Genomic DNA, 14,393 nt, shown 5'->3' on the forward strand with positions numbered 1-14,393 from the left:
GGATTTCACCATGTTGGCCAGGCTGGTCTCAAGCTCCTGACCTCAGGTGATCCACCTGACTCAGCCTCCCAAAATGCTGGGATTACAGGCGTGAGGCACTGCACCTCGCTGAGGGTACAAGTTTTTAACCTGTATATATCCCATGTTGTCAATTATTAAAGGGGGCAGAACCACAATAAAGAAAGCTCCTAAAGCAAGAGATAATTTTCTCATGTGGTCAAGGATTGTGAGAGATGTTATGAGTTATTTTTTTCCAGTTATATGCTAGGTACAGTCACTGTTTACCTCTTCATCTACAGAGGCATGACATAGGCAGGTGTCTATTTCCTGTACACTTCAGGCTTTGCTGAATCCTAATATGCAGGACATTAAGAGTCAGGTGAGAGACAGACAGGATGTTTGGGTTTTCTGCTCTCTTTGACAACCAGTCAGTATTGCCACATCATTGCCCAAAGAAATATGGTGGACTAAACAATGAGGAAGGGCATGTCTCTGTGCTAGACTAATTGCTGCTGGGAAGATATCAAAAGTTTGTGTCTTAACTCATGTAGCTGACTTATTCTGTGTCTCATTCTATGTTATATTTTCTGTATGTAAGAGCAGAGATGTTTATGTCAGGATTCTGTTTCCTAGCCTTGATAGCATGGGTGTTTTTACCTCTTTCTAGGCAGACTCAGTGGGATCCTCCTACTTGGGAAAGCCCAGGAGATGATGCTAGCCTTGAGCATGAAGCTGAGATGGACCTTGGAACTCCAACATATGATGAAAACCCCATGAAGGTGAGTGTGGCTTACATGTGTATTTCCTGATCATTTGTGAGTCTGTCTTCTGTCATTCTATAAGGCCAATAGTCACATGGTCTTGGGATTTTTTCCTTACTCTGAAAAATGAGTGAATGATCATGCATGTATCAAGGTGTAGAGATGAAGTCAGGGAGAAAGAATGGCCTTTTTTAGACATTCAGGGACTCAGATGCATACTACCTACTTACTTATTTGAGGGAGATATATGGCTAAGAATTGCAAGGGGTGTTCAAAAAACCCCTTACTATGATTGCTTCAGAGCCTCTCTTGTTCTCTCTCTTTGCCCTTTTTGTTTTAAATGAGACAGAGTCTCACTCTGTCACCCAGGCTGGAGTGCAGTGGCACAGTCTTGGCTCACTGCAACCTTGGCCTCCCAGGCTCAAGCAATTTTCCTGCCTCAACCTCCTGAGTAGCTGGGACTACAGGCATGCACCACCGTACCTGGCTAGTTTTTGTATTTTTAGTAGAGACAGGGTTTCACCATGTTGGCCAGGCTGGTTTCGAACTCCTGACCTCGGAAGATCCATCTGCCTCGGCCTCCGGAAGTGCTGGGAGTACAGATGTGAGCCACCATGACTGGCCTTTCCTTGCCTTTTGTTATTAGTGCCCCATAACATATGCTTTTATGATTCATCTGTTCCAAACCAGTGTGAGGGGTGGGTTTTGGGGTTTTTGTTTTGTTTTGTTTTGTTTTGTTTTGTTTTAATGTGTTCTTGGCTCACTGCAACCTTTGCCTCCTGGACTCATGCAGTTATCATGCCTCAGTCACCCAAGTAGCTGGGATTAAATTATCATGCCTCAGCCACCCAAGTAGCTGGGATTTTATAGGCATGTGCTGTACTACCATGCCCGGCCAATTTTTGTATTTTTAGTAGAGATGAGGTTTCGCCATGTTGACTAGGCTGGTCTTGAACTCCTGACCTCAAGTAATCTGGCTGCCTTAGCCTCCCAAAATGTTGGAATTAGAGGCGTGAGCCACCATGGCTGACCATATGAAGCATCTTGAATGAAATCAGATACCATATTTTTACCTTCTAAAACCTGAATAATATATTTTTTTTAATTTCGAGAGTTATAAGTACTTAACTGGTTAAATTATTGGGAATTGGTGGAAGAAGGAGGAGGGAAGAAAAGAAGGACCTGGAGTGAGAAGGGACTAAAGTGGAAATGAATTCATTCTTTCTTTTATATTTTATTCACTTTTGGAAGAAATGGTTTTCTCTTTACATGTGTTTGGCATTTGCCAAGAAGATACATACTTAAGTTCAATCCATGTGGAGTTTGTTAAATTTTATCTTTTTTTATTTTTTTATTTTTTTATTTTTTTATTTTTTTTTTTTTTTTTTTTTGAGACGGAGTTTCGCTCTTGTTACCCAGGCTGGAGTGCAATGGCTCGATCTTGGCTCACCGCAACCTCCGCCTCCTGGGTTCAGGCAATTCTCCTGCCTCAGCCTCCCGAGTAGCCGGGACTACAGGCACGCGCCACCATGCCCAGCTAATTTTTTTTTTTGTATTTTTAGTAGAGACAGGGTTTCACCATGTTGACCAGGATGATCTCGATCTCTTGACCTCGTGATCCACCCGCCTCGGCCTCCCAAAGTGCTGGGATTACAGGCGTGAGCCACCACGCCCGGCCAAGTTTGTTAAATTTTAAATGAATCACATAAATCACTTAGCCACATCACTCCAGCTGTTGTGCTGTCTTGTTTTCCTGAATCATTTAGGAATATGCCCAAGACTGCTAGGCACTTGCCATTTAAATTATTTGTAAGCTTAAATACAAACAAAAATCACAACTCCCATTTCGAGACTTCAGTATTATGTCAGTTATGTCTTTTGAAAAATAAAGGGATTAAGAAAAGATCTGAAGTTCATAAAGCATGTTGGAGGCCTTACCCTTCTTATAAGCCCAAGTGCATGGGCACCCTATTAATCTTGATTCAGTCTTTTGGTCTAGTATATGCATATTAAATTAGGCCTTTCAAAGCAAATGAGGAATGGACATGAAGTTCACTGTTGCTTATTTAATGCTCAAGGAATTGCCCTTTCTTATATGAAGACCTGTGTTAGGAAATCCAGGTCATCAAACTAGCCAAGCACAAAGTAGGAGCTGAGAAGTAGGGGGCAAGTAAAAGGGCAGGTTATGTGCCATGCTATACAATTGTAGACCTTCGTTCTCTGTCTAGCTGGTGAGAAAGGGAAACCTTTAAAGTGATTTGAGCAGTGACATTTGCCTTTTACAAGGCTCTCTGCTGGAGATGGACTGGAGGGGTTGACCATGCAGTTGGGGCCTTCACAATGAGCTTTTTGTAATAGTTAGGTCTACTCAGCATCCAACAGCACCAGATACCACCTGTTAAAAATGCAGAATCTCACTTCCTGTCCCAGACCTGCTAGATCAGAATCTGAAGTGATACAAGGTCCCAAGGTAATTATTATACACATTCAACTCTAAATAATTGGCACTACTATTTGTGATCAACTGTAAGAGAAGTATGATTATAAAACCTTACTATATCCAACCTGAGTGTACTTGTCAGGTTATGTTGATCTTTACTTCTCTATTACCATAGGTGCATGTGTGTCTGGGGAGTAGGCTATTGGAAATATTATACCCAAAAGGCAATGCCTGAATTATAATTTACTAGCTTGGAACCTTAGATCTCTAAATATAAATTTTAAGTCACATAGATCTGAACTTAATCTCACCCTTTTACATTTTGGTTATTTATCAGACATTTGAGTTCCTATTTGGCACAAGTGCTGTGCCCAGACCTGGGGATGCAAAAGCAGTATAAGGCAAGGTTATTGCTCTCAGGGGTCATAGGAAGGTAAGGTTTGAAAATGTACAGTATTATGTGTTTAAGTGGTAAACTGAAGGATTTATTTATTTTGTTGTTTGGTTTGCTTTATTTTATTTTTAGAGGTAGAGTCTCCCTTGCTCTGTAGCCTAGGCTGGAGTGCAGTGGTGCAATCTTGGCTTACTGCAACCTCTGCCTTTTCAGCTCAAGCAATTCTCCTGCCTCAGCCTCCTGAGTAGCCGGGATTACAGGCACCTGCCACCACACCTGGCTGAGAGAGAGAGAGAGTGAGTGAGTGTGTGTGTGTGTGTGTATGTGTAGAGACGGGGTTTCTCCATGTTAGTCAGGCTGGTCTTGAACTCCTGACCTCAGGTGATCCACCTGCTTCAGCCTCCCAAAGTGCTAGGATTACAGGCATGAGCCACTGCACCCGACCTGATTTTTGTATTTTTAGTAGAGATGGGGTTTCACCATGTTGGCCAGGCTGGTCTCAAACTCCTGACCTGAGGTGATCTACCCACCTTGGCCTCCCAAAGTGCTGGGGTTATTGGCGTGAGCCACCATGCCCGGCCTTATTATTTGTTTTTAATTTGTCTTTGCTTTCCTTTGAATTGATTTAGAATATTTTTCAAGTATTCTGTTTTTTTCCCCTGTTGGCTTAGCCATACCTCTTTATTTTTATTTATTTATTTATTTATTTATTTTTGAGCCATGCTGTCACTCTGTTGCCCAGGCTGGAGTGCAGTGGCACCATCAGGGTTCACTGTAGTGCCCCCCTCCCAGGCTCAGATGATCCTCCTGCCTCAGCCACCCAAGTAGCTAATTTTTGTATTCTTTGTAGAGACAGGGTCTCACGGTGTTGGTGACCAGGCTGGTCTCAAACTTCCGGCCTCAAGCAGTCTTTCTATTGTGGCCTCCCAAAGTGCTGGGATTATAGGTATAAGCCAACACACCTGGCCTGCTTTACTTCTTAGTGGTTGTTTTAAAACAGTGGTTCTCAAAGTTTGGTGTGGGGACCTCTAGGGGTCCTAAGACCCTTTCAAAGGAGCCACAAGGTCAAAGCTGTTTTAATAATAAGAAAACATGATGTGCCTCTGTCATATTTGGTACATTCACAAATATACCATGGAATTTTCCAGAGGGCACATGACGTATTTGAATGCAGAAGCCAATGAGACTTAGCTGTATTTTAAGTGAGACGTTAAAAGAGATTTCCAAAATGTAAAACTGTGCCACTCGTAACTGAATTGCTTTAGTTTTGGAAGACAGCTATTTTTCACAAAAAATTATATTACTGTTATATGTATTATTATATAATAGATTTGCTGTTATTTTTTAAAATACTTAATTTTTTCTGTTTGAATTTAATTTCTAATATGAAAAATTTTGATAGATGTAACCCATATGAATAAAAGCTTTTTGTGATCCTCATTGTTTTAAGAATAAAGGGATCTTGAGACCTACTTATTTGAAAAACACTGTTGAAAGGTTTACAGTATGCATATTATCACAATCTACCATTGCCTTATATTTACCCAGATATTTACCATTTCCAGCACTCTTCATTCTCTCGTGTAGATTTGAATTTCCATCTGGGATCATTTTCCTTTAGCCTAAAGAATTTCCTTTAACAACAACAAAAAAAAGACAAAGAGAAAAAAATAGAATTTCCTTTAAAAGGCTGGGTGGGGTGGCTCACACCTGTAATCCCAGCACTTTGGGAGGCTGAGGCGGGCAGATCACCTGAGGTTGGGAGTTCGAGACCAGCCTGACCAACATGGAGAAACTCCGTCTCTACTGAAAATACAAAAAATTAGCCAGGAATGATGGTGCATGCCTGTAATCCCAGCTACCTGGGAGACTGAGGCAGGACCTGGGAGGCAGAGATTGCAGTGAGCCGAGATCGTGCCATTGCACTCCAGCCTGGGCAACAAGAGCAAAACTGTCGTAAAAAAAAAATTTTTTTTTCCTTCAACATTTCTGGTATTTCAGATCTGCTGATGATATATTTTGTCAGCTCTTGTTTGTCTGAAGAAAGGTATTTATCTTACCACTTTAAAAAAAATTTTTAAGCAATTTTAGTTTTATTTTGGCATAGCAAAATTGAACAAGAAGTACAGAAAGTTTCCATATACCTGCTGCCATTGCACACACACAAGCTTCCCTTTCTATCATCATCAAAGTACCAGAGTGGGACATTTGTTACAATTGGTGAATCTACTATGACACATTATTACCAACCAAAGTCCATAATTTACATTAGGAGTAATTCTTGGTGTTGTACATTTGTGGGTTTTAATAAAGGCATCATGACATGTGTACAGCATCATAGTATCATACAGAATAGTTTCACTGCCCTAAAAATCTTTTGAGCTGGGCTGGGTGTGGTGACTCATGCTTGTAATCCCAGTACTTTGGGAGGCTGAGGTGGGTGGATCACCTGAGATCGGGAGTTGGAGACCAGCCTGACCAACATGGAGAAACTCGATCTCTACTAAACATACAAAATTAGCCAGGCATGGTGGCACATACCTGTAATCCCAGCTACTCAGGAGGCTGAGGCAGGAGAATTGCTTGAACCTGGGAAGCAGAGGTTATCATGAGCCAAGATCGTGCCATTGCACTCCAGCCTGGGCAACAAGAGCAAAACTTCGTCTCAAAAAAAAAAAAAAATTTTTTTTTCAGCCTCCTCTTATTCATCCTGCCTTCTTTCCTCATCCCTCTTCCTCAGTTCCTGGCAACTACTGATCTTTTTATGATCTTCATAGTTTTGCTTTTTCCAGAATGTCATATAGTTGACTGCAGTAGGTAGCCTTTTTAGATGGACTTCATTCACTTAGCCATATGCATTGAGGCTTTCACCACATCTTTTCATGGCCTGATAGCTCATTTTGTTTTAGCACTAAATGTCGGAATGTACCGCTGTTTATATTTATCCATTCACTTACTGAAGGACATCTTGGTTGCTTCCAACTTTTGGTAATTACAAATAAAACTACTAAAAACATCCATGTGCAGGTTTATTAGGACGGATATTTTCTTTCTTTCTTTCTTTCTTTTTAAAGCAATTAATTCAAGATACGACGGATATTTTCACTGGATATAGAATTCTAATTTTATATTTTCTTCCTTTCAACACTTAAAAGATGTTTCAATTATTTATTTATTTTGTAACACTTCCACTTATTTTATTTGGTATCGATTTTTTTATAATAGTTTCTAATAAAAATGTAATTATCCATGTATCGTGATTTTTGTCTTTTTTTTTTTTTTTGAGATGGAGTTTTGCTCTTGTTGCCTAGGCTGGAGTGCATTGGCACAATCTCAGCTCGCCATAACCTCTGCCTTCTGGGTTCAGGTGATCCTCTGCCTCAGCCTCCCAAGTAGCTGGGATTACAGGCATGCGCCACCATGCCTGGCTAATTTTTTGTATTTTCAGTAGAGACGGGGTTTCTCCATGTTCATCAGGCTGGTCTTGAACTCCCAACCTCAGGTGATCCACCAGCCTCAGGCTCCCAAAGTGCTGGGATTACAGGCGTAAGTCACTGTGCCTGGCCTGATTTTGTCTTTTATAAACAGTTTTTAACAGTTTGATTATGATATATCTTGGTTTTGTTTTCTTTGTGTTTAATATGCTTGTGATTCTTGTACATTTTAGATCCATGATTGGTAGTTTTCATCTACTCTGGGAATTTTTTCAATACCATTGTCCCTTTTCCTGGGACTCCAATTATATACATATTATTAAACCACTTAATATTGTCTCACAGACCCCCACATCTCTATCAGACTTTTTCCCAGCACTTTTCTCCCTGTGCTTCAGTTTGCATGGTTTCTGTTACCCTCTTTTTAAAGTTCACTGATCTTACCTTCTGCTGTACCAAATTAGCTAAGCTCATCCATGATGCCACCTGTGCTTCTCAGGAATCTGTCCCTTTGGCCTAATAGTTTTAATTTCTTTACTGTGTTCATGTTCATCCATTGGTTCATTTTTAATTTCTGTTGTATTTTTCTGCTCTCAAATTTTAACTTGCTTATTTTTTAATAGTTTTAATTTCTTTTTTATTTTGTTATTTTGTTTTTGTTTTTATTTCGTTATTTTGTTTTTATAATCATAAACTTAACTCTGCAGTCCAGCTAGGCATGGAAGGGAACAAGGAAAACATGGAACCCAAAGGGAACTGTAGTGAGAGCACAAAGATTCTAGGATGCTGTGAGCAAATGAGGTGGAGGGGTGGTCTCCTGAGCTACAGAAGGAATAGTCTGGTGGTTAAGATTAACACAAGTCAAACGTATTAGAGTTGTCCACAGTCAGGAATGATGATCTTCTTGCTGGTCTTGCCATTCCTGGACCCAAAGTGCTGCATGGCCTCTACAATATTCATGCCTTCTTTCACCTAGCCAAAGACCACATGCTTGCCATCCAACCACACAATCTTGGCAATGCAGTTTTTCTGGGATCTGTTTGTGTTGGATCCAGCCATGGATAAGATGCCAGAACCTGTATGCTTTAGGATGAAATTCATCATCAAATTTCTCCCCATAGATGGACTTGCCACCAGTGCCATTATGGCATGTGAAATCATCACCCTGACATACAAACCCTGAAATAATTCTGTGAAAGCAGGAACACTTATAACCAAATCCTTTCTCTCCAGTGCTCAGAGCACGAAAGTTTTCTGCTGTCTTTGGAAACAAGTGTGCAAACAGCTTGAAGGAGACACAACCCAAGAGCTCGCTGTCAATGGCGATGTTAAAGAACACGGTGGGGTTGACCATGGCTCGTAGTACAAGGCTCCCAGGGTGATGGCGTCTGCAAAGCTAATTTCTTTTTTGTTTTTAACACTTCTGATAAATACCTTTCACTTCATTTTATTTTTTATTTTTATTTTTTTTTTGAGACAGGGTCTCACTCTGTTACCCAGACTGGAGTTTGGTGATGTGATCCTAGCTCACTGCAACCTCCGCTTCCCAGGATTAGGCGATTCTACTGCCTCAGCCTCCTGAGTAGCTGGGATTACAGGTGCCTGCCACCATACCCAGCTAATTTTTGTATTTTTACAGGTTTTGCCATGTTGGCCAGGCTAGTCTTAAACTCTTGACCTCAAGCTTGACTATCTGGGCCTCCCAAAGTGCTGGGATTACAGGTGTGAGCCACCATACCCTGCCATTTTTAGTTGATTTAAATGTCTGCTTTTAGTAGTCAAGTCCCAGAATAAAATGCTATTTTTAGGAATATGTATATATATTTTCCTTTTTTTGTTTTCTTTTGAGATGGAGTTTCACTCTGTCGCCAGGCTGGAGTGCAGTAGCAAGATCTTGGCTCACTGCAACCTCTGCCTCCTGGGTTCAGGTGATTCTCCTGCCTCAGCCTCCTGAGTAGCTGGGACTACAGGCACCCACCACCACACCCAGCTAATTTTTGTACTTTTAGTAGAGACAGGGTTTCACCGTGTTGGCCAGGTTGGTCTCGATATCTTGACCTCGTGATTCGCCTGCCTCAGCCTCCTAAAGTGCTAGGATTACAGGCGTGAGCCACCGCGCCCAGCCCATAGGAATATGTTTAACTGAAAAACTACATTTAAGTTTAGGTAGTTATTCTTGACAGAAGGTAAGCAAACTAAGGTTGCATGGTAAAGCCCCTATCACGTATCTCATACTTAAGCAAATACCCCCAAATTATAGTTTGTAGCTTTATTGTAGCTTTTCTCAAAATAGATTTTATATCCTGTGTTACCCAAGAAATCTTTGATAATCTTTCTGTCAGGTTAAAAACACAACAGGACAGTGATTATATATAGTTTTAAGTGTTAGGGGGGTTAGAGTCCCAGGTGTTCCATATGCTGACCACTATATTCATATTCGTGTGTTTTATTTTTTATTTTTGTTTGTTTTTTGTTTTATATGTGTGTGTTTGAATAAGTTTCTGGTCCAAAGGCTTACATTTTTATAGAAGCTACAGTTTTAGGCCGGGCACAGTGGCTCACGCCTGTAATCCCAGCACTTTGGGAGGCCGAGGCGGGTGGATCACGAGGCCAAGAGATCGAGACCATCCTGGTCAACAGGGTGAAACCCCGCCTCTACTAAAAATACAAAAAATTAGCTGGGCATGGTGGCGCGTGCCTGTAATCCCAGCTACTCAGGAGGCTGAGGCAGGAGAATTGCCTGAACCCAGGAGGCGGAGGTTGCGGTGAGCCGAGATCGCGCCATTGCACTCCAGCCTGGGTAACAAGAGCAAAACTCTGTCTCAAAAAAAAAAAAAAAAAAAAAAAAAGCTACAGTTTTAGTTCCATGACCAGATAAAGACAGGGCAAGATTGAAGGGTGGCCAGATGCAGTGGCTGATGCCTGTAGTCCCAGCACTTTGGGATGCCTCAGCAGGTGGATCCCTCAAGCCCAGGAGTTTGAGACTAAACTGGGAAACATGGCAAACCCTGTTTCTACCAAAAAAAATGCAAAAAAGTTAGCCAGGCATGGTGGTTCACATGTATAGTCCCAGCTACTTGGGGGGCTGAGGTGGGAGGATCACCTAAGCCCCAGAGGTCAAGGCTGCAGCGAGCCAAGATCATGCCATTGCACTCCATCCTGGGTGACAAGAGTGAGACCCTGTCTCCAAAAATAAATAAATAAAAGGTTGCAGGGGGGCAATAGCTCATGGTTAGGACCATTTCTTGGTGGCACTGAGATAGTTGAGCTGGTCTACAACAAATCTATGTGAGGGCAACTTGGAAGTGTTGACCGTCATCATGGCCTCAAAGGCCTGTGCACTATAGTGTGGACATACTCTTGCCTTGTGGTCAGGTAGGGCATGCTCAGCTAGTAGTGGTTCTCCAGATGATCCATGGTCCTAATCCACTGCCACCAGGAATGCTACTGTGGTTGGGGAGGGCAGTCAGGAGCATGATGCCACATGTGCTTCTCAAGAGTCTGTCCCTTTGGCCTAATAGTTTTAATTCCTTCACTGTGTTCATGTTTTCTTTCATAAACTAGAACATTTATAATTGCTTTTTAATAGTTGCCTGCCATTTTCAGTTGAATACTGGACATTGTGACTGTTAACATTGTTAAGTTTCAGAATTTTGTTACTTTCTATTAAAGAATGTTGAGCTGGCCGGGCGCAGTGGCTTACATCTGTAATCTCAGCACTTTGGGAGGCCAAGGCAGGCAGATCAGCTGAGTTCGGGAGTTCAAGAGACCAGCCTGACCAACATGGAGAAACCCTGTCTCTACTAAAATTACAAAATTAGCCAGTTGTGGCGACGCATGTCTGTAATCCCAGCTACTCGAGAAGCTAAGGCAGGAGAATCACTTGAACCAGGATGTGGAGGTTGCAGTGAGCTGAGTTTGCACCATTGCTCTCCAGCCTAGGCAATAAGAGCGAAACTCCGTCTCAAAAAAAAAAAAAGTTGAGCCTTGTTCTGATAGCCAGTCAAGTTACTTGTGGATCACCTTGATTGTTTAGAGACTGTTCTTAATCTTTTTTGTGTTAAGTCCAGAGTGATATTTTCTCTAGGGTAACTCCTAAGGCATCGCCTGTCTGGGGTCTCCACTGATTGCCACAGGTTATCTTGGAGATCTCTTCACTTCAGCTGGTGGAAGCTCACATGTCTCCCAGCCTTCTGTGAGCTCTGGGAGTTGTTAGCTTTTAGTTTATCTCAGATACTCTAAATTCCAGTCCCTGTCTCCTTAGCTTACTGAGAACTCCATGCTGTGCTTGGGGTTTCCTCTCTGCCCCAGAGTCTGGTAAATTTCTCCAGGCAGAAAAGCCAAGGTAATCATAGGGCTTACCTCATTTTGTCTCTTTTCTCAGGATCATAGTTTAGTGCTGCTTAATGTCCAGTGTGTGAAAACTGGCTTTTTCATGTGTTTTGTCCAGTTTTCCAGTTTTTAACACTTGAGAGGGCTAATTCATTTAACAGTTAATCTGACATGACCAGAAGCACAAGTTTGGACAAACTTTAAAAAAACAACAGCAGCAGCAATTTTATTAAGGTATACCTAGCATAAAATGTAGTTGCTTTAGATTTACAATTTAATAGCTTTTAGTAAATTTACCAAATTATGAAGCCATTACCATTATCTGGTTTTAGAACGTTTTCATCCTCCCAATAAAACCTCTCATACCCATTTCCAGTTACTCCCCAGCCCAGCCACTAATTCATTTTCTTTCTTGATAGATTTGCCTCTTGTGGGCATTTTATATAAATGAAATAATACAATATATGACCTTTTGTGATGGGCTTCCTTTATTGAGTAATGTGTTCAAGGCTCGTCCTTGTTACAGTATGTACCAGGATTTCATTCCTTTTTATGACTGAATAATATTCTCTTGTATAGATATATTACATTTTGTTAATCCATTCACAAGTTGATGGACATTTGGGTTGTTTTCATTCTTTAACTGTTACGAATAATGCTACATGAACATTTTTGTGCAAGTCTTTGTACATATATTTTCATTTCTCTTGGGTAAATACCTAGGAGTGGAATTATTGGGTCCTCAGATAAATTTATGTTTAACTTTTTAAGAAACTGTCAAACTGTTTCCAAAGTAGCTGCACCATTTGACGTTTCTATGAGCAGTGTATGAAGGAGGGTTCTGTGGGAGAGTTTTTATAGAGACAGGTACCTAAGGAAAAAGGTGTCATTTTCTTCTTATATTTCTAAGAAAATCCAAACCAAAGTCATCTATTCTGTTATTAACCCTTTGGTTCAGGTATAGTAGATGAAACAAACAAGCTTTGATCTTCAGCATACCTAGCCCTGAAGCACAAGTCAAAGGTTTTTTGGTTTTGTTTCTTGTTTTTTGGTTTTGTGTTTTTTCATATGCATATGTTTTGTTTTTGTTTGTTTGTTTGTTTGTTTGTTTATTGAGACAGAGTCTCTGTTGCCCAGGCTGAAGTGCAGTGTCATGATCACAGCTCACTGCAGCCTGGATCTCTCAGGCTCAGGCAATTTCCCACCTCAGCCTCCTAGGTAGCCTGGATCTCCCACCACCATCTCCAACTAATTCTTGTATTTTTTGTAGAGATGGAGTCTCACCATATCGCTCAGCGTGGTTTCCAACTCCTGGGCTCAAATGATCCTCTCATCTCGGCCTCACAAAGTGCTGGAATTATAGGCATGCACCACTGTACCCAGCCCTGTCTCAAAAAAAAAATTAAAAAAATGTTTTGAGACATTAGTTTTTGGTTCCCTTTCCAGACCATAGTCTCTATCAGCAGGAGCTAGTCGGACCTGGAGACCTAGGGACTTACTTGTACCTAACCTTCCTAACCCTTTTACAATTGCATTCATCTCAGTAGACTGGGAAGGAATGCCTGTGGAGTAAGTCTTTATTCCCTCTGCCCTGTTTGTTCATCTTCAGGGCTTTCATTTAGATTTTAATCTTTTTGAAGATACAGGCTATACCATTGTAAGTTTTCATTAATTCACAGACTTTTTGTGAGATATTAGGACTAGAAAGAAATGAAACTGAGTCCTGGTCTTTAAGAATTTTAGTCTAAGGAAATAGCCAGATCTATAAAGCAAGAATACAGTGGGATAATTGCTGTAGCAGAATTATATGTGAAATGCTTTGGAAACACACAGATACATGGTTTGAGATGTATAGGAGCACAGTTTTACCTATAGGTAACCAGGACTGAGGAGGTAGATAAGGCGATTTTTGCAAAGGCATGACAGAACAAGCCAGTATATATAGGAGACTGTGTAAATAATTTGGTTTGGTGAGAGTTTGGATGCATATAGGGAAGTTAACAAGAAAAAAATGTGGAAAACTAGGTTAGATTTAAATTGTCTGAAGTCTTAGTGCCTTACCAATGTGTTTAATGTAATATCATATAATAGATACTTGGTAATCAATAAATGGTTTTAATGTAAAGGAGTCAGACAATCAAATGTGTGTCCTTCTAGTGAAATGGGCTCATAAGTAAAGGTGAGATCAGTAATGGTGAAATCAAATTGGAGAGTATTAATAGTTTAGGCAAAGTTAGGGAACTAAGACTGGAGATGTTGGGGAGTCTTACAAAAACTGAGAAGCAGGATTGAGGGCTTAGCAAACAAGTGAGTAAGGGAGTCATGGATGGCCTGCTCCTCTCATTCTTAGCTTGGGTGGATAAGATCCCATCATTCAGTCTAGGGAATGAAAGAAAGAGCAAGAGGAGGTGTGGAGATAAGTTCATTGTGGAATTTGAACTCCCTGGAGGATTCAGAATAGCAGTGGCTGCTAGGCAGTCAAATCTGGGTTTGATTCATCAGTAAATTGGTGCTTGTTGGAGACAGAAAGAGCCGTATGGTAGGGAAGGCGTATAATGGGCAGCAAATCTTTTGAAGAGTGTTGTCTGGTAGTAAAAGCTTTTGATAATGAAACTAAACATTGTGAGACTGTTCCTTTTCTCTTTTCCATCAATTGTTGTTCCCTTCATTGTCTTGTACTCTCTATCCATCAAGAATTATAAAGCTCTGGTGTGAAGTGTAAAGTCAGATCTTCCCTTTGAGCACTTCTGACCTGAATCATTACTGACTGCCTGCACAATTGAGAGACAGCAGTTTATTTACTGCTGCTCCCTGGCTTTTAATTAACAGTCATAAGGTATAATAGATCTCCTCTATGTTGTGTTAAAATAGTAGTTTTAGAGTATTTGTTGCATTGAGGGAGTTGCAGAAAGGTGGCATCAAGAGCCAATGTATTTTTCAAACAGGGTCTTGCTCTGTCACCCAGGCTGGAGTGCAGTGGCGTGGTCTTGGCTCACTGCAATGTCTGCCTCCTGGGTTCAAGCAATTCTCAT

At 41.0% G+C, this 14,393-nt stretch overlaps 1 protein-coding gene across 1 annotated transcript in view; it reads left to right on the top strand.

The window, feature by feature from the left end:
• Positions 1 to 14,393, top strand: part of SETD2 (SET domain containing 2, histone lysine methyltransferase) — a 156,759-nt gene that overhangs the window by 134,079 nt on the left and 8,287 nt on the right. Inside the window, exons 16-17 of the mRNA XM_037736750.1 lie at positions 162 to 226; positions 552 to 779. Coding sequence (XP_037592678.1) covers positions 162 to 226; positions 552 to 779 — 293 coding nt within the window. The remainder of the gene's footprint in view (positions 1 to 161; positions 227 to 551; positions 780 to 14,393) is intronic.

This window comes from Cebus imitator, unplaced genomic scaffold, assembly GCF_001604975.1.
Source record: "Cebus imitator isolate Cc_AM_T3 unplaced genomic scaffold, Cebus_imitator-1.0 Scaffold0, whole genome shotgun sequence".
NCBI classification, from domain to species: Eukaryota; Metazoa; Chordata; class Mammalia; order Primates; family Cebidae; genus Cebus; species Cebus imitator.